This window comes from Asterias rubens, chromosome 4 (genome assembly GCF_902459465.1).
Source record: "Asterias rubens chromosome 4, eAstRub1.3, whole genome shotgun sequence".
NCBI lineage: Eukaryota > Metazoa > Echinodermata > Asteroidea > Forcipulatida > Asteriidae > Asterias > Asterias rubens.
In genome coordinates, this window is record NC_047065.1 from 849,579 (window position 1) to 870,041 (window position 20,463).

The 20,463-nt window shown below is 38.0% G+C and overlaps 2 protein-coding genes across 2 annotated transcripts; one reads left to right on the plus strand and one right to left on the minus strand.

Moving 5' to 3' along the window:
• Window positions 1-3,945: 3,945 nt before the first annotated feature.
• Window positions 3,946-17,064, minus strand: LOC117289228 (nuclear receptor coactivator 5-like). The gene is made up of 10 exons (XM_033770248.1): window positions 16,956-17,064; window positions 15,498-15,624; window positions 14,334-14,441; window positions 13,651-13,753; window positions 12,562-12,699; window positions 12,225-12,404; window positions 11,828-12,031; window positions 10,589-10,788; window positions 7,419-7,850; window positions 3,946-6,874 (listed from the first exon to the last, which is right to left on the minus strand). The coding sequence occupies exons 2-10, from the start codon at window positions 15,607-15,609 to the stop codon at window positions 5,661-5,663; spliced, it is 2,691 nt and encodes an 896-aa protein (XP_033626139.1). The 5' UTR covers window positions 15,610-15,624; window positions 16,956-17,064; the 3' UTR covers window positions 3,946-5,660.
• A 178-nt stretch (window positions 17,065-17,242) lies between these two features.
• Window positions 17,243-20,446, plus strand: LOC117289493 (nuclear envelope phosphatase-regulatory subunit 1-like). Its single transcript, XM_033770633.1, has 6 exons — window positions 17,243-17,420; window positions 17,838-17,909; window positions 18,230-18,303; window positions 18,762-18,871; window positions 19,392-19,446; window positions 19,792-20,446. Exons 1-6 carry the CDS (start codon window positions 17,384-17,386, stop codon window positions 19,825-19,827), a joined length of 384 nt encoding a protein of 127 aa, XP_033626524.1. The 5' UTR covers window positions 17,243-17,383; the 3' UTR covers window positions 19,828-20,446.
• The last annotated feature ends 17 nt before the right edge of the window (window positions 20,447-20,463 follow it).

The following is a 20,463-nucleotide window of genomic DNA, read 5'->3' on the forward strand; positions in this document are numbered from 1 at the left end:
CGTCTTTAACATAGTTTGTTCGGGGTAAACTTGACATTTTTGAGCGTTTTTTTTTTTATTTTTTTTTATTTGTATGGTTCAATGAACCCTCGCCTACTATAAAATAGTAGTTGATTAATGAATGAATAACTATCCAGATAACTATTACTCTGTATATAAAAATGTCGCCAATATGGCGTGGTACCATTGCGCACAAAATAATTTTCAAACCGTTCGAAAAGCACGTGCAACGCATTTCAAATTCAGATGCAGTTCCTCTGTTTTTTTTTATTGTAAATATAAAACCTACTACATTTCCAATATCAAAATAGCCTCGTCTAATGCTACAAGCCAAGTTCAACCAGGCTGGACAGAGCTGATTTTCGACCGCGGGCCGGGTCTAAGGGTGTGTGCTTCACTGCAGCGTTGACTTGAAATAACCGTTCATTCACCACACGCGTTCGTTGTCGCTCACGCCGCGGGAGTTCAGTGAACGGGTTACCCGGTGTAGCGAGGCGGCCGTGGCTCGCTTGCTTTGCTCCTGGGCAGCATAATGACGTCGCCGCGGCGGTGATGGCGAAACAATCCCCTTCAGGTGTCGGTCAGACTGATCCTCACCTGAAAAAGAAAAGAGAAATCCACCGACCCTTTTTTCGTTCTCTCTCTTGAGGTAGTCTTATATTACATTCCTCATTCGCTCCTTTACCCAATACCGTGTGTGACACACCTGTTCTTTATAAGAGGCACCCCAAGGGTACGGCGCTATCTTCAGATTGACATTACCAGGGCGGTTGGTGAACTAAATACAGATTCCAATAAGTATGTTTCCTCTATACCAATATTCAGACCTGAATCGTGTTGTGGTGTCTGATGCTCAGGCTAGGGTGGTGAACTAAATACAAATTCGAATTAATGTTTTCTCCACCATTTATCAGACTTGAGTTGTGCTGTGGTGTTAACTTGCACATGGATGCGGCCGTCTTCTTCATGTTGTGGTATAGAATGGTCTGATTGGATTTTAATAATGTATGTGTGAAGAAGAACAACGTATAATAGAGAACAACTTTTGTTTACATTGCTCAAACACCACTCGAACTTGTCCTTCGCAATTGACAAAATTTGGCTGTTCAATGGTCGATATCTATCAATCACTATAATAAATTGACAGTTTAACAAAACTGCAATCAATTATTAGACTTAATCGCTACATTGCGGCCATGTTTATTTGGTACCGAACCAATTCGACAGAGACGTGCGCGAAACATTACCCAACATTCATTACGGCCTCGATTTTGATACGCCCGCGAAAATAGAGAAGAAGAAAAAACGAACCCACGATCTAGGATCAAGTGCGCCACAATACAGAGATGTTTTATCAAGGGACCAAAGACCTTTTTTTTTTAAATCGTATTTTACGTAGATCCAGAGTTCGGGTTCGGTTAGACCGGTCCCTTACGTTCCACTGCGAATCTCCATTAGAAATGATGCGAGGTCAAAGGTGATTGGACGTGGGCTCAACGGAAGATATCTGGCGTAACTCAGGGGCCTCGAAATGTGACGTTAGATGTTCAGGCTTTGGTTCGGTTCCCCACCTGGACGTCCGTAGAGTTCAACGTACAAAGGAATCACTTTATTTTGTTATAGTGTCTGCTCGTTTTTTAAACTAATGTTGAGCAACATCTATGTTCTTTACTCCCCATCTCGTGGCTGGCGCAGACAAGTTCGTCAGACTCAGTGCCTGTACTGTAACCCCAACAAACACGAGAGTGTCACAGGATGTTCCGCTTTCTGCGACTGTACTTGTAGATCATAGTGACTAGCACTCACAGAATATATATAATTGGGGGGGGGGGCGCAGACATGCAACTTTTTAATTGCAAAAAAAAAGAGAGGAAGTGGCCGATCACACTAAACTTTTGTACAGTGTTTTTCATTCATTTACTGTTTTGGAAAGAAAAAAGGGAACATCAGCTGAAGATTTGCATGCCTGGGTCCGCGCCGCCTGTTCAACCATGGAAGGTGTGTATTCTTATTTATCAATGGTTCAGCCGAGTAAACCGTAAGGCCCTGAATTGGTACCGACGTACGAGCCCTCCGACCACCATGTCCTCAGATTAACACCAAATTTGTCCACCAGCCTTAGCTAATAACCGGTCATTCGCAACAACTATATTAAATAACCAAGCAGGAAATGATCTTTATTTCCACTAAAAGTACAACTCCAAAAACATCGGTTTACTATCCAATTACTGCCGCATACAGTTCTATAAATTATGTCCGGTGTCTGACAGTAAATAAACTGTAGAATTGACCTTCGTTTTAAGTTCTTAACCCCGCCAGTCTAGGCAACTAAAGTCTTATAAATCAATTTATCTTCAAGCCAGCGTGCACGAGTTGAAGCTTACGGTGAAATCCGGTCTTTTTTTAAGGACACCAATGTAAGTTTTTTTTATTTTCAATACAATGAGAGTAAATATCCCTTGCAATATTTAGTGATCGTTTGCCAAGTTGACATTAAAAACAACATACAAACGAATCCCGGAATTTTCAGTTTAACCTGGGGCTTAAACAGCCGTCGTGTATTAAACACAACTATTCTCGAATATAGAAGCTACTTTCTCCCACGATATACATATTACTCCGCCCATTGAAACGTAACACTCTTTGCTTATTTATGGAACCATTACAAAATATTGACGTAGGGCCTATACGCAAGTTTACATCACTGGCCTTAAAGATCGTACAGAGCAATGACGTGTTATATTTACACACATACTTTAAACTTCTTCCTACGCAACGAACATTTCGAGTTCCAACCGTGACCATAATGCAGTCCGTATTTATTCAATTAGTCATGTGTCGATCAACTTCGATACTTTTTATTTTTTGTATAGCTGTGCTCGTCCGCATTTCGAACATCAAAACCTTTCTCAATCTCAGCGAAGTATACATTGAATTACAAGTCAGATTGAACCGAACTTTAACGTACACCTCGAAACCAAACAACGACCACGAAGCGATTTTTATTCCGTTTGTACAAACATGAGAACTTATCGCACATTTTGTTTTCAAAACTCATTTATGAAAATCGACGAATCCTCGCCAATCGATTGTTTTTGTGAGCTCGTCCCTATAGCCAAATCCATTAATTTAAGTTGCTCTATTCTGTCTGGTAAAAAGTCGAACACGGCCTAATGATTTCGATGTCGCTCTCCTCGAACAGTTTGTAGTTTGATCGACCGGATAGAAAACTGAAGATTATTAACGGCTTTGTTACTCCAACATTCGAACACATTTTGTGTTATCTCGGTATCGTTTTTCGTACTTCTTTTTAAAAACCCGAAATTTACCGCAAGCAACGGCCGAAGATTGAGAGGAAAAGTAGACATCGATATAGGGTTGCGGAAGTTTTCTAGTCGTTCGTTTGTGTTTCTACTTGTTTTCATTTTAATTAATTTTAGTTTATTTTTCGATTAGATCACCGCTAAGAACGATTTTGCTTTTGTCGACTTTAGTCAGCATTTCTCGATTTTTTTTTTCAGGTCGGTTACAAACGAACCATCCAAATTCGAGTCGTGTCTACGAACGGTCTGGTTAGAAAGTAACTCGATCTAAAACGTGAACTGTATTACATTTTAAATGTACATGTATAGACAATAAGTTAATTGAGCCAGTGAAGTTGTAAAAGCTAGAGGAGCCGACGTTTCGATCCATGGTTATCACACTGCAACTGAGTAACTCCAAACATTGCGTCATCTTGTTTGGGTTAAATTGTTCTTGTCGATGCATAGAGTGCGACACTCCTCACGAAACGAAACTCACGTGAAGTAACAAAATTCACAATACTGTACTAACATATTTTGAAGGTCTAGCAATATCAATATCCCCAATTCTGTTTTTAACAATTTGGGGGAGGGGGTGGGGGTAAAGATGGGAACATATTAAACAGTATGGACATCTGGTTTGTTTAAGTTTCTCATTACCACGACTCTACAAGTTTATTGTTGACCACAATAGGAATTTTACATAGTCTCCGTTGCGGTTTACTGCATAAAGTGATTATTGTGTACATAAACAATTATTTGTTTGTTAACAATTCCGAAGCATCAATACAAAGTAGACTTTTGAAAAAGTAATACAAGGAGATTACCTTAACTACACAATGAACTGTGCAGAGAAATCTACCAAACAGTTAAGATACATGCATTAGTTTAGGATTTATAAAGAATGGACCAATGATGGAACCTTGCAGAACTGAAAGGATTTTTAGCTTCTTCTTATTGAGTATTCTGCCTATCATGCATATCAAAATAATGAGCAAATTATATGAGCGGATTAAACTAAGCCTACAGGTCAATAACTAAACTACTTCTAACTTGAAATGTTTACTTTGATAAACGATCACAATATTCACAGCTTTTGTAAAAGTACAAAATGTTCCTAAAACACGAGTCGTGCTGGTGTGTAAAAACTCACTAAACGATTAGCCGTCTGCAATAGTTGGTTTAACTGGTTATTCGATTAACAACAAATCGCCATCATTGGTGCTCAATTTTGTATCCAGAATTAATTTACTTTTAGGTCAACAAACCGGAATAGCCGATGACAGTACTAACATCTCATCCCATCCACATGTACACGCTTTCAAGCTGCTAATTGTTTTGCAAAACGAACCCGGGTGTTCCACATGTCATTTTCGAACAGGAAATCTTAACTTTAAACACTTATTTAAAAATTACACACTGATCACAATTTTTTAACAGATGAATTGTTATAAATTTTACCTCAATATGAATAACAGTGGCTTTTAATGATTTTCTTTAAACATCCACTTCAGAAGAATAGTTTTCAAAGCTGTATGTAAAAAAAAGAACAATGAATGAACACTATACACTAAATAATTGCCAGCTACTTTTAAAAATAAACCATAAGAAAGATTAGGTGTTTGCAGTTTACAATGATCAAGGGAAGTATGAATTTCCAACAAAGTCTATAAAGATTATTCAATCACAGATGATTTTAGAACATTCCTCACCAATAATTGTGCTCAGAAAAATACTGCAGCTAAAGTTTCTTTGTGGAGACCCGGTAAACCTTTGTCATGCTTTCACCATCCTTGTCAGATTCCCTGCTCACATTCTAAAAGGCGCATGCTGATTCCAATCACACATAAGCGGGACCAGACTAATTGTTTTATCCTGCCTCGGTTTGGGAATTTATTTTATAAGGAAAGAAACAAGAAGGCTGCAACATGGTAAAGATGTACTTGAGTCAAAGGAATGAAAAGATGACACCATTCTCTGATAAGTTATAGTTCTACAAAGAATGGGTGTCAAGAGTAAACACTTATTTACACATCAACTTCAATAAGACAGTTCATACAATCTACAAGATACTTGATCAGATGTGGCGAGGGTAGCTACAGGCCTGTATGCTTCATTTTTGATGGTGTAGAGGCATCAAGGCATTTTCTCCTTGGTAAAGGGCACCCTATGTGGAAAGTTAAAATTTCTACTGGAGCATTTCAAGGGCACCAAGGCAATGGCCCGAGGGGGCATGTAGGCAATCACCCTCCATTGCCTCTGTGAAGTATCAGGCCTGGTAACTAACTGCCAAAAGTTTGATCTGCTGAATCCAGGTGCTCTCAGATATCATGATGGATGCAGGAAGGCATCGGCTGTCTATGTACCTGGGGGTCCGGGCTGGTTCTGCCAGCGGTAAGACTGCTGGGGTTTAGAGTTACCCCCTTTTGCCTGATTCTGATTCTGTTGATAAGAGGTTGACTGCTTCTGTTGCTGAGACATAGATTGATTAGGAGGCCAGCCAGCACCACCTTGCATCATAGCATTGCCACCCGCCGCACCAGCACCCATGTTTGCGGATGGCATGGTCTGACCAACATTTGGTTGAGAGCCCATCGCTCGAGGTCCCATACCCTGACCTTGCATCTGGGGATGTTGCTGCTGTGGTTGTCCCTGCTGCTGTTGGTACTGGGCCTGCTGCTGCAGGTACTGGGCCTGCTGCTGCTGATACTGAGCATACTGAGCTTGCTGCTGAGCATATTGCTGAGCATATAACTGCTGCTGCTGCAGCTGTTGCTGCAGCTGCTGGGGACTCTGAGCAGGATTTTGGGGTGTTTTCTTCTGTTGAGCCTGTTGTGCGATGTGGGCCTGAACTGCTAAAACAGCCTGCTGCTGCATCTGTGGGTTTGGTTGCAGGTTCGGTTGCAGGTTCGATTGCAGGTTCGGTTGCAGGTTCGGTTGCTGGTTCGGTTGCTGGTTCTGCTGCGTGTTCTGCTGCGTGTTCTGCTGCTGTTTCTGCTGTTGTTGCTGAAGAGTCTGAAGAGCTGCTGTCTGTGCTGCCCTCAACTGAGCCTCAATATGTTCTTTATTAGGACCAGTAGGCTTTCTACCACTAACTGCATTCTTAAGGTCAAGAATGGCGTTGTTACTAGCCTGGGTTTTACTCATGGTGTTGATGCTATTTGTCATGTTACTAGAAGTAGCTAGCTGCTTCAGCATTGTGGGACCAGATTGGATAAGGTTATCTAACGCCTTCTGAACATTCGGACTGTCTAGGTTAATGTTTTTGTTTGTTGCTGCTGGGGGAGCCTTGCTAGCTGCGGGGGCACTACTCATCGTAGAGAGACTTCCACCGTAGGAAAATGGAAGGGGGGTACCAGCCACAGGACGAGGGGGAGGGGGTGGTGGTGCACTTGGGGATTGGTTAAATCCGATCTTGGGCGCACTAGGCATGCTACTCATTATCGGGGCGGTCTTAGCGGATGTGGTTGAGGCTGAGCCGCCAGGACCAGGGTGAATGATACTCAGGATCTTGGCCGATAGTTCGTTATGTTTAGTGTCTACCGGGGCTTGTTGTACTGGGTTGTCAATCACTGTAAAACAACAGAGACGAAAAATTGTTGCAATGAACATCTGAAGAGAAGGATTCTTTGTTTTGTTTGTCCAGCTGTTTTTTCCCATGAGGAGACGTGCGTATCCATGTCTTTAAATAAATGTTCTTCTATGAGGTATGAGGCAATGGCTCTGTAAATAGATTGTTCTTATTTTGGAAATTGTTTTACTCAATAGGATTGTCAGGTAAAATGACTGTTGACAAGGTTACTAGATCATTTGAAAAAATATTACAACAATTTTTGATAATCATTCTGTAAAATAATCTGCAGTAGCTTTCAGGAAACGTGTCACAAAGTCACAGTCGCCGAGCATTGAAACTCAATAAGTACAATGTTAAGAAACAATACACGATCATGTCAAGGTTTGAAATGTTGACACATGATCAAGAGGAATATTCTGGAAGCAAAATGAACAAAGGAAATGATTTGTTCCATGCCCCTGTCACAGGGACAAAACTTTTTACTAGATGATTCAAATTTGTGAGATTGGTCATCGATCATTCGACGTTATAGTCATACTCACTCTGTTTAGGCTGGTTGCTCTGCATCTGGACAGGGTCAGTTTCAACACCTTGCTCAACGGCCATTTTCCTCCGTACAGCCTGTAAGTGACCGATCACCCGATCCATCTCTTGTATGGTCAGCTGCTTACGATCAGCCAACAGGTTGATCAACTGCGGAATGGTCAGTTCCACGTTTGGAATGACCATGGCAGCGGGCGACGTCTGACCGGAGGCCGGGGTAGCCGCAGAGGATAGAGGGGGCTGGATACGTGGTTGGGTCGGTTCGCTGGGAAGAGGGGGCAGGGTGTGTGGGGCAAGAGCTGTGTGTGTGGACGCTACAGGGAGCGCCGATTTGGGGGGCAGTTTGGCTGGAGCAGAACGATCTTGAAGATAATTTGTGTAGTTTCGTTCGACTAGCGACAGTGCATCTTCTAGTGGCATATTTCTGTGTTCTGATTTACATACAAGGAAGAAAATGAAACAACACTGTTAATCTGAACAAATTGACAAATTTTGTTATACCTATTATTCAAATACAAACTACAACGCATTTATAAGTAATTTTGCAGACTTATAAGCCAAATTGAAATAATAATAGACCATTACAAAACAGTTTTGTTTTCTATAACAAAGTATGACACCTTCACATACCAAAAATAATTGATATGCATTTTATTTTCATTTCAATAGAGTATTTAAAACTAAAGAAGTGTATTTTAAATAATGCATGCACTTAAATGCAGTTACACAAATAAATAAATCAACAAATATGTCTCAACATTATTCATTTTCTCCATTCTTTTTTGCGATTGTACTTTGGTAGATATTTGTAATGAAAAACCACAAAGATGATAAACCATGCATGTAAAGACAGATGTTTGAAAACATGATGCATAATATAATGGTAAGAAAAACATGTTAAGATCAGTTAAATGGAGAAAAGAAAATCTGCATGATCTCTCTTCGGCTGCTGCAGGATAAAAGATGACAAGTCTACAAATGTTACAATAAAATGGGAAGAAACAAAGTATAAACATACACGTATCCGATTCATAAAATATTTGCTGTGTTAAAAAAAATATGAAATTTGACAAACACAATTTTAAAGACAGAATAAGAATGATTTGATAATGTTGCATTTAATTGCATCATACAGCGACAAGATACACAATGTGGGACTGAAACACAGCCAAATATGATTTTATTTTTCAACAACAATGCTTCGTTCAAATTATACACTCATTATTGTAAAGTCCTAAAGTGCGAATATTTTTTTCTTCTTATTCAAACAACTAAAGTATTAATAACATTAAACAGTTATGTGAGACGGAAACACAATACGCCTTAGGTCAATTTATTAGAAAGATTAAAGGAACACGTTGCCTTGGATCGCTCGAGTTGGTCTTTGAAAAGCATTTGTAACCGTTTGTTATAAAATGCATATGGGTAGAAAGATGTTGTAAAAGTAGAATACAATGATCCACACAAACATGGCTCTAAATTGCACGGTTTTCTTTTTACCTCGTCGACTAACACGGTCAGCCATTTATGGGAGTCAAATTTTTGACTCCCATAAATGGCCGACCGTGTTAGTTCGCATAGTAAAAGGAAAACCACCTAATTTTGAGGCAAATATGTGTGGATCATTGTATTCTACTTTTAAAACATCTTTCCAACCATATGCATTTTATAAAAAACGGTTACAAACCCTTTTTATAGACCAACTCATCCGATCCCAGGCAACGTGTTCCTTTGAACATCAACATGAAACCATGTCAACATTTTAATCAGTTCAACTGGTGTTAATTTCCAATAACGAAAAAGCTCCTATTTCAAATAAAAGTGTTAGCAAACTCTAAGTTGATGTACGTCAGCTGTGGAAACAAAAGTAGCTTGTCTGCGCTAGTAATTATTAGAAGGAAAAACACTTTTTCATTAAATATTTTTATGTCATCTGCTCTGCTTTTTGGGGGCTGAAATAGAAATGAAATTATTTTCTGGGAGAGAAGACAAATTAAATTGTTAAGAAGCAAAATTTGAGGATAAAAAGAACAGAAAAGAGATTAAAGTGGGAAGAAATACAAATGGACATTGAGGTAGAAAACATAACTCTATAAGTTTATCCCCCACAATCAAAGAAACAAACAAAGAAACAAACAAAGAAACAAACAAAAAAACAAACAATAAAACAAACAGACACATCAACAGGTGTCAAAGGGCAAATTCAAATACTGAAAATCTAAAGTTTATTTCAAAATTAACTGCTGCTCCGGTGACCTGAAAACAATATTTGTGAAGAGGAAAAGTGAAATGTATTTGTGTGTGTGGAACAACAAATATTAGTTTAAATATCATGAAGATCTACCAATTTAATTTAAATTTAGAGATGAACGAATATTTAAAATCACTGCAAATTCTAAGCAACAGAACATGACAAACTTCTGTTGCTCGATTGAGAGAGCTTTGAACTTAACTCCACTCATAACAGTTGAATAATTAACTACTATTTCACAACCATTCACAACCACAAAATTTCCTCACACTTCGCTTTTTGATGCCACATTGAAAATGTAAATCTATACATTTGTGCGGCTAATTCACGCTGTTCGATTTTTGCAACATACAGATTTTTAGACGTAAAAAAAATAATTAAAATTTGATGTCACACTACAGGTTTAAAGCATATAACATTCAAGGACATTTGCCAATAAAATATTTTTTTGTAACCTCCAAACTAAACCACACTTCAATATTTTGGTGGATTGTTAGATTTTACAAAGCTTACCGGCAGCCGGGCAGAGTGACCTAAGAGTCTCCAGTTCACATCCAGCTTCACTTACTTCTCATAAAGAAGAAAGACTTGATCCCAACTTAAAATCGCTTCTAAAGAAAAGACACATCTCACCTTCTTCTACCAAAAATGAAGTTTTGATCTTCAAAATTACATAAATAAGTAGTCAATTTTACTGACACATCTTTAGCCTCTGAAGCAAAGAAAAGTAATACTTTATTGGTTTTTGAATTTTGTTAATATAATTTATACTTTTAAAAGTGCAATTTTATTCGGGTTTTTTTCTCGGATACTCTAAATAAACTGAAATATAAAGTAAAGTAAAAAAAAAAAAAAAAAAAAAAAAAAACTGGGAACAAAAGTATCGAAATAAATTGCGGCCAGGTTTTTAAAACTTACCCTGTGGGCTCCCGTGCAGGATGTTGAGAGTGACAGATCGATGTACTTCATTCTGAGAGGTAAGAATGATAGCGTAGAGAACCTTGCGTCTAGTCACGTCCTCCAGGGCTTGCGGCAGTGAAGCCTCAACAGAGATAAGGAGCAGACCTGTGTTAAGGGCTATCCCCTTCAGACGGCGCTCTACCAAATCAGCGTAGTCCCTGGTTGCAAACAGATAAAGCCAGTGGTCACACTTAGGCTGTGTCTGAATAGACCGATTCATTAGGCTCCGCTAACAGCGCACGTGTGAGCAAGAACATGTGAGCCTCTCCAATGCCATTCTACACAACTCTGCCACGCGCAAAGCATAGGCGCATGCATGTCGGACCTTCATTTGTCAGACTTTTGGTTGCACAATGGGTTGTGATGGTCAATACGCAATTGATCAGTCTATAGGCGGCTACAGCTACGCTACTGCTGGATTTCAGCATCATCTTGCGTTGAAGTATAGGTAGCCTTAGCAACAACCTTAGCAACAGCCATAGCCGTAGCCGCCAATTCAGTTACAGCCTGACCCTTTAGAGATGATGCCTTTCTAAATCAAAACCTCATTATTTTTCAGAGTACTTGGCACATCGTCTAACACTTATTGTCTGGAATTCACACAGAGAAATTGGCCTTTGTTGCCCCTGATGTTGGCCTTAGTGTTGCTTCAAAAAGATTCCCATATTCTTTGATTTTTCAACGGAAGTGCCCTTTGCAAAATGAAAAATGCCTAGCCCCCTCAAAGTATAAGTTCCTGTCCTGTTATTAGTGACTGTTCTCATGTTTGGTTGCCAATTTGACTGTTCTCATGTTTGGTTGCCAAGTTGACCAATTATTGGTTTGTTCTCTTGCCTGGAAAGTTATGATAAAGATACCGGAGGGCGCCAAAATTCAAAACATAAGAGTCTAAAAGAAACCGCAGCACACCCTGATGTCTGCCACTGGGCCTTGTGCACTTATACTGTACTTTTTTTCCTTTTTGTCTAGATATCCTTTTTTGTTTAGCTTTCCTTTTATCTTGTTGACTTGGTGTTAAAAACACCTGCAATTCAGCTTTTGGCTGCCATAAAATATTTTGAATGAATAAACCACCAATGGATAAGTGAATGAATGGTTTGTTTTCTGGCCAGGCAAGTTATGATAAAGAGAGTGCTACAGTTTCGAAACACCAAGTCCAAAAGATACCGAGACAATGACTTTACTACTGCTACTTACCGGAGGTGCTTTCCCAGTAAGAGTATCTCACAGTCAATCGGTTTATCATCTAGTGGCAGGGGGGCACTGGCAGGTCCAGGAGACGCCAGACGAGGGGCTGGTTCAGAGGAGCGACCATGGAGTGGTGGTCTCCTGTCATAATGGTCCCTCAAATCTTTCTCTCGCTCTGGAATATCACGCCTTGGTCGTTCAAGAGAATCTCGTCTGGGAAATGAAACAAGATCAAGAAGAATTATATTTATTGAGTTTGTTTACCAACTGGTTGAATGTTTTTAAGAATATTTACTGCCGATGTTATAATTCTGGTTCTTATTTGTTAATTTGTCCATAATGCCATGATCAGTGCCCTAGAGCATGTCTACATGATGAGGGCACTATTGAAAGAAACTGTCTCTACCTGTCTCTATCCAACCTATCTCTGTCTCTATCCAACCTATCTCTCTCCCTCTCCCTCTCTGGCAGCCTCTCTCTGTCTCGGAATGCAATATCTCGTCTGTAATCATCCTCCGGTAACAAGCGATCTTCGTAACGATCTCTGCTTGGTGGTAAGCGTTCATCGTAATACCGATCTCGTTTCCTGGTTTGGACAAGGAAAGATACATCTAGTTACATTTAAGAAAAGCAAAGTCAATTTATTTCTGTTGCATTGTATGGACACATTGCTTTCAGATGGGGTGAAAGAGTTTTGGATGGAATACTTTGGAGTCTTTTTACGAGAATTCCAATTCACTCACCTTAGATCTCTTTCATACGGGTCACTCAAGGGATCATCGTATCGATCAAGATATCGATCGCTGTAGCGGTCACGAAGAGGCGAGCGTTCTCTCGGCCGTGAGGGAGTGAGATCCCTGTCACCGTATCGACCCATTTCCCTGGAAAAATTAATAAATCACATTTTTTAAACAGATTGAAAAACTTATGTTGAAACAAATTTAAGGTATGATATTTGACCCTAGGAAAACAATAGGATCCATTTTTTAGCACAATCCTCAAACATCTCTCATCCAAAGCTCAAATGTCATAGAGCTGGGTGAGCATTAAATGTAACAAAACCACTACTGGGCAAAAATGTGCAGGATATAATAGTCTAGTAATTTTAGCTGGTAACCTTAAACTGGTAAGCATATTTGCTTTGCTACCTTTGTGCTTCAGCATCGTTATGTTATTGGAACCGGGAGGCTTTACAAAAAGTGTATTAAGAGCAAGTGCCCTAGTTAAGATGTATGTGTGGCTATTAAACGGCAAAAACATAAGTTCCCACTCGTACGTGTCCTCAGAAAAACATGAAACAGTCTTTCGCAAACTAAACACAAACCTCACTTTTGAAACAGAATTCTTAAAAACCCCAGACAGTTTCGCTATTCCTATTAGTGGAGAGCACGTCATGTGGGGGTGTTTAAACGGCTGATAAAGACATAACTGGAGCTGTTAAAGACCGACTGGCTTTGTGTGTTGGGCAATAACTTACCTACGCGGAATGCAATATGTATTTTGAACACACACATATGCACAACACAACGCGTAGCAAAGATAACTTCAAGACAGTTTTTGGAAACGTACAATCTCAAAACTTTGAGACAGATTGTCACAAATTGACTATACAGTTGAACATTTTTGTTTGCTTTTAAACAAAAGGGAATTTATAAAGAGGAATAAAAGAGTAGTGACTAGTTCTTAAACAGCCGTTTAAACCTTTGCAGGGTACTGTACTGAGCACTGTATATCGCAAAGCAATAATAAAGCATCCTTTATTGAATGATGCCAACAAAATACCACTACAAACAAATTTGTTGCTCCTGAAACCTCAAAGAAATATTTGTTACCTGTCCATAGTGTCATACGGATCTTTCTCTCGTCCTCCTCCATTGTAGTTACCATCAGAATTGATCGCTTTACCAAATCGTGATTTGTTGGTCAATGAAACCCCTGCAAACAAATCAATTTTCAAGATGAATATTTTCATACAACTCATTGAAAGACTTGGAATAGTGTTCCTGATAAAGATCAGAGCATACTGATCGAAACGCTGAGTCCTTTTCAAAACCACTAAACTTGTATTGTAATCTCCTATTCCCGCGGTACTAAGCACATTTCTTAATCAGAATATAAACAAAATCAACAGCATGTGCAAAATGTCCTATCATTATTATTATTGTGCAAATATTATTTTCCACTTTAAATAATCTGATTAAATTCTTCAACAATGTTTTATTCACTTCTAAAAGACCATTGTAGCAATTCAGGCAAAAACATTCCAAGGGAAGTTTTCACCATTATCATCATTATACAAATGTGTTTGTCTCTGAACGTCTGTGAACATCTGTTTATCTCCATTTATTTATCTTTTATTATTTATTTTGTTTTTTCAAAGTCCCACCTCAAGTTTGTTGATACATTCATTTTCGTTTTGCTATTCTAGTTTTACTTGTTGCTGCACCTTCATGTTTTTCACTACATTTCAAATCTCTACTCATTTGAATCCACACTTTGTGCTACATTGACTTACATAATTTTCTACCCTCAAACAGAGATCCATTTTCATTCAATATTGCTCTGTCTGCCTCTTCCTCAGTGCCTAGCTGTACAAAGGCAAATCCTTTTCTTACACACACCTCTGAAAAGATTGTTTGTAAAGATAAGATAAGATAAGAACTCTATTATCCTACACTGGGGAATTAAAAAACTGGCCTTGATCTAACAGTATCAACAAAAAAACAAAAAATTGTAAAACAATACACAGACAGATAAAAATATTAATTAGAATATCAGGTATGTATAGAAATATGTTTCTTGCATGGATTAAAAATTATGCACAGCAATATTTATATATTATTTATATACAAGGTAAAATGTACACAACATTGGTCCATAAAACACAGCAGACTTTAAAGACCATTGTAAAAACGGATTGCAGTAGGGACAAAGGAGTTGTTGTAGCGTTGTGTCCTAATTCTACGTTGCAAAAGGCGATCCTCCCGCTAAGCTTGGGCGATATCGATTTATTTTATTCACGATATATCGCCGACATTATATCGCGATATTCGATATAATCGCGATTAATTAAATTTGACATCATCAGTCTTCAAACTCCAAGTAAAAGTTGTAGAAGAGACAGTCATAGCATAAGAGAGGTGTTCTAATGACCTATTCTTCTGGTTTTACTCCAAACCTATGGGGTGCAACATGTCTCAGCTAGCAAATACGCTTGTTTGTATGTGTGTTTGTTTGTTAAGATGACCTCCTAATAAGCTTGGGCGATATCACGATATTATCGAATATCGCGATATTAATTTGGAAACGATTTCGATATCGGATGGATTTGGTTTTAATCGAAATATCGAGACATCATGCACCCCATAGGTTTGGAGTAAAACCAGAAGAATAGGTCATTAGAACACCTCTCTTATGCTATGAATTTCTCTTCTACAACTTTCACTTGGAGTTTGAAGACTGATGATGTCAAATTGAATTAATCGCGATTATATCGAATATCGCGATATATTATCGGCGATATATCGTGAATAAAATATATCGATATCGCCCAAGCTTACCTCCTAATAAGAAAACTTGGCAATGCTCCCACTTCATAAAATATAAAAAAAGAAATTTCCGATTCAGGTTCATGTACAATAAAGTTTTATTGCAATGTATTGTATGACTAAGTACTCACCGTAGACTCGCCCATACTTTCCAAACCTCGCCTTCAGTCTATCTTCAGTGACGTCAAAGGGTAGTTGAGACACATGAAGACGAGCAGTAATTGGTAAGATCTCAGCAGCCATTATTGTACCATGTCACTGGATAATAAATAAAGGGAAAACAAATTTCAAAATTGAATTTAACATCAAACAAGAAAACTAGCTGCTCCACTGCTCACCAACTAAATTGATGGATGCAAGACAGATCACCTGTGACACAACTCCTCCGTCTGACCAATCGACAGTAAGACAACTTGATGGATTGCACGTTCAGCTAAAAATTTGTCTTGTAAGTTCACGCAAACATTTCAGCTTTACAGGATTTGACAGGAAAATTGTTGATAGGTGGAGGTAGGACAGTCATTCGCACATCGACTTGCCTTGGCACTCCGACTGTTGAGTTGTCTCACTGTGACTCTGGTGACTTGTCAAGCTGAGCTGAGTTGTCATGGTTGTAAAATTGTTATTTGACCGGTCGAGTTTGTCTGACCGTTTAAGTTTTTAGCTGTTCGACAGACTCGACTAGACGATTGATACAGTTGCGATAATGTAACCCTCCTCCCGACAGCCGCAGGCCGGAGGTGGCGGCCGTCGGGAGGAGGGTTACGTTATCGCAACTAACGATTTGTCTGAACCCAAAATTGACCATTCCCTATGATTTAGTGTAATCAAAATTGTGGAAATATTTCCGCATCCTGCAAGCACAGTTTTTTTTTTTATAAAATAATTAGTATCAAAATAATTAACTTTATAAAAAATACAGTCATACTGTAGGGCCACCTATCTGCCTAACTGAAAAAGTGGTGACAAAAATCTTTCCAATTTATTTTGTTATTTATTTTAATATTAGCCTACCTCACTTTTCAGCCCTAGGTACTTAGAAGTAGAAGTAGACTCTGAGTCTGACTTTATTTATTAAAGGCTAAATTTTACGGATAACTTTCTGTATGGCGCCTCCACTTTTTCACTCATTTTTACAAAAAGGGTTATCTAATTGAGAGGAAAGCATGGTAAGTAAAGTTAGATTGATTCCCGGATGATTCCCCTATCAATCATGCCTATCTCAGTACTATCACATCTGTATTTTTTATTTATTTCATTTTGAATGAAAAAGTGGTGACGCCATACAGAAACTTTTCCAATTTTACAACTAATAATAATATAGGCTATACTATTCATTAACTTTTAGTTTTAAATAAGACTTGTCTGGAATTGCAAGTCATTAACAGTCTTCTAAGTAACATTAAATTAAGTAGGCCCCTATTAATTAACAACAGAAAAGTCAAAACGACACACATACACGACGAACAACGAGTCTGATTTTGACCACAAAAATACTTCATGTCCTTTTCTCTGACCTCCACAAAATTAGATTTAGACAAAATGTGTGTAAGCTTTTAAGGTAAAATATACAAATTAAATAAACGTACCGTTTTTCACTGTGAATAAAAAAGTTGTTTCTTTGCTTTGATTTTGAAGGATTCCCTTTTTTCTGCACATGGGATGCCGCGTTCGCTTCAGTTTCAGAATGAGCGTCAATGTCTGATTTCTGGGAACGTTAATAATGTATATTAAAAAACGTGTGTACATCGTGTACAAGTGCGACCACGTATAATTGAGCTCGAGGTTGATGGTAAGATGGAAGAGAAGGGTACCAGTCTAGATTTTGGAAAATTTCCGTAGCACACGAAACACTTGATTAGTCTAAACCTTGACGTCTTTTTCATACACCAACTCAACCTGTATTTTAATTTGTGTTCTTCAAATCTGAATGCTGCAGATTTTCTCGATTTCGAGTAATTTCCGGTGAAATATTCCACACTTTTTCGTAAAAAATAGAACCAACAAACTAGCATTGATGATGAAAATGCCCGTGGAGCAAGTTCAAACTGAAGGTATGCTATTTAGTATTTCTTGTCGTCAGTTCTGACAGCGACATAAATATTGTCACATTGAGTGATTGACTCGACTTTTTGTGTGTGTATTTTGTTTAAGTAAATAAAGGGGAGGGGTCGGGTCATTGGTTGCCGGTGGGGTGGATTTATTCATGATGGGTTCCACTTAGTAGATGTCCTCCATCCATGTTTGAGATAGTTTATGCACACTATATCTTGACCTCAGTATTTATTTGGTATACAAATAAAGCTAACTAAATCTTTTTAAAAAGACATGTAGTTTGTACAATACAACCATGATTTTATTATATATTTTTAAAATTAATTAATTCAACAATCTGTTATAAAAAATGTATCATGGCTGACTGACAGTGACATAGGGTTTGTAATTGTTGTATTTATTTGCTCATATCATAGATTTGAGGGCATTTGAGCGGAGACTAACTGAATACATAGAGAAACAGCGCCCTCAATCATGGTGCTGGAGAGGTAAGAACTAAAAATACAGTGGAAATTATGCAAATTCATGTCTTGCCGTTACCTATGATTCAATCATATTTTTCTACACTGTTTTTGTAATTTTCTAATTATGGTATCCTTTACATTTTGCCTTGAAATATTGCAAATATCTAAAGAAGAGACGGAGGCTGGGTACAGACCTATGTATGGTGGGAAAGAGGATGAAATGTTGATCCCAAAACTGTGATCTACAGTTATGACAGCTTCATATTTAACATTTAATAAATACGGGATGTTGTGGTAAGTGTCTACGCTTAGTAACAAGTTGACATGTTCCTTTGTATTTTTAGTGGTCCTAATCCTAATTGCTACAATAACAGCTCTTGGCGCCTGGTGTTGGCTTCTAGACAAGGAAACATCACAAGTAAGATTCTGTTCTTTAATCAGTAAACCAAGTTATCTTAAATACTAACGGCTTTTAGTAAACCGATGTTATCATTTCTGGAAAAGATGCCAAATCCGAATGATTGAAAAAGTGGTGGTCATATTTGGTATATTTTCCTTAATAAGATTTCTCTCAGAAAATAAAAAAACAAAACAAATCTAACTGTTGAGTGTTCATTAACAAACAACTCTACTCTCCTAAAAAGGGCCCGGTACTTCGTGGAGGCATCAAAAGCAATTGCCTCCATACCCCCTGGGCGTGCTTTAGTGCCCTTGAAATGCTCCAGTAGAAATTTACAATTTCCTTAAAGGGTGCCATTTACCAAGGAGAAAGAAGCATATGGGCCTGACCTGCTTAAAAACATTATTTAATGGCATGTAGATGTTTGAATGACTTTGTCAAAACAATGTTCTAAATCCCCCCTTTCTTTTTAACAGGTGTCTTTTGTTCAGTCTCTCTACAACCATCCGTACTTTGCAATCAGCGGACTTTGTTTAATATTGTTATTCCTATGTGGAATACACAAACGAGTTGTTGCACCAGCTATGTATCCTTTGCTATTAAGCTTTCCAGGAATAGATTGAACGTGGTCAGTCCAATTCTGTATTAACTGAAAAATAGTATTTTAAGGATCTGTATACGTTTGGTAATGACTCTAAAAATTAATGTCAATAAAAACTTACTAGGTTAGTATGAAGTACAGCAGCTTTGGGTGCTTTGAGAAAAAGATATCACTGGTTATCCTTAAAAAAAATTGAATCTTAGAAGCATTACTGCAGTAACATTTCTCAGATTGTGTATTCAAATTGCAGACTTTTCTTCCTGCATGGACAAACTGCTCTAGATTTTCTGCAATATCTCAAAAACGCTACAACATGTACCACCTTTTGAAATGATTTTTTCACTGGTTAGTTTTATGGTATAAACAGTATTTACAACTGTATAGGCTTCTATAGGCAATCAACCAAATTGAAGATAATGGCTTACCTCATGGTGAACTTAACAACTAAAGTAAAACTAAAGTTCAATCTTTTTGTTACAAAAACTTAACTAATAAATTATCACAGTATCACAGCCAGATGTCGCTCTGTACTTGCAGACTTCAATATGTCATGCGATGATGTAAGTATGATATCATATGAAACCAATCAAAAATCATTTTAAAAACTATTTTAAATTTTATTGCAGTATGTTATATTGATTTTCAAGGATAAATACTTGATATTTTTTAAATTGTCTTAGTTTTACCCAGTTACAGGTTTGGTAAGGTTATGAGATAATGGTTAATCACAAAACACATGAACATTGTCTGGAACTATTTTGCTAGCTCTACCAGTCTTGTGTAAACCCTTCCAACATAAAGAAATTTTTTGAGTGAGAATTTTTGCAAGATGCTGCTTAAACTCCGTTATACTCCGACATTCAAATAATAACAAGGGCGGACTTTCTTTTGCTTTTGATTCACAGACAGGAAAACTTATACTTAAGCCACGATCAATGTGACATCGACTATGCCTGCTCTCACTAATGGAGGAACATTAATGAAATAAGATTCAGAGAATCATCGCCCCGTTTCATACATAAGGTCTAGTGCCAACTAGAGGAATTGCTTCCAGCTAGCATCTGAGACATGGATGATGAAGACAGGCCTGGAATTTCATCTTTGAAGGAGGAAGGCCACAATCTTTCAAAGAATGCTCTCGTTTGCATATAATATTACAAGGTCTTTAAAAACATTTCAAGGGAAACCAGACCTAGGCCAACACCAGGGCAATTAGATTATGATGGATTCTGTGCCCTTGAAATTCCAGGCTTGTAAGAGAGTCTTAAAAACTATGAAATGAACCAAGGCAACAAAAATCAACACGGTACACTTTGTTTGATGATAAAGACTTCTAATTTATTGTTTGACACAGCTGGGCATTTTAGGTTCAAAACGCAACAAAAAGCAGAAAGAGTTAGTCAAACCTCTCCCAAAACCCCTTTCCACCCTTTTATATAATGTTCAAGTGAACATAATTGTTATAAGTGCATCTTGTCATTCTGTATCATGTAATGATTACATTTTAACTCAATTAATTTGTATAGATGATAAAATGAAATAAATGATGAATTTATTATACATTATGGGTAAACAAG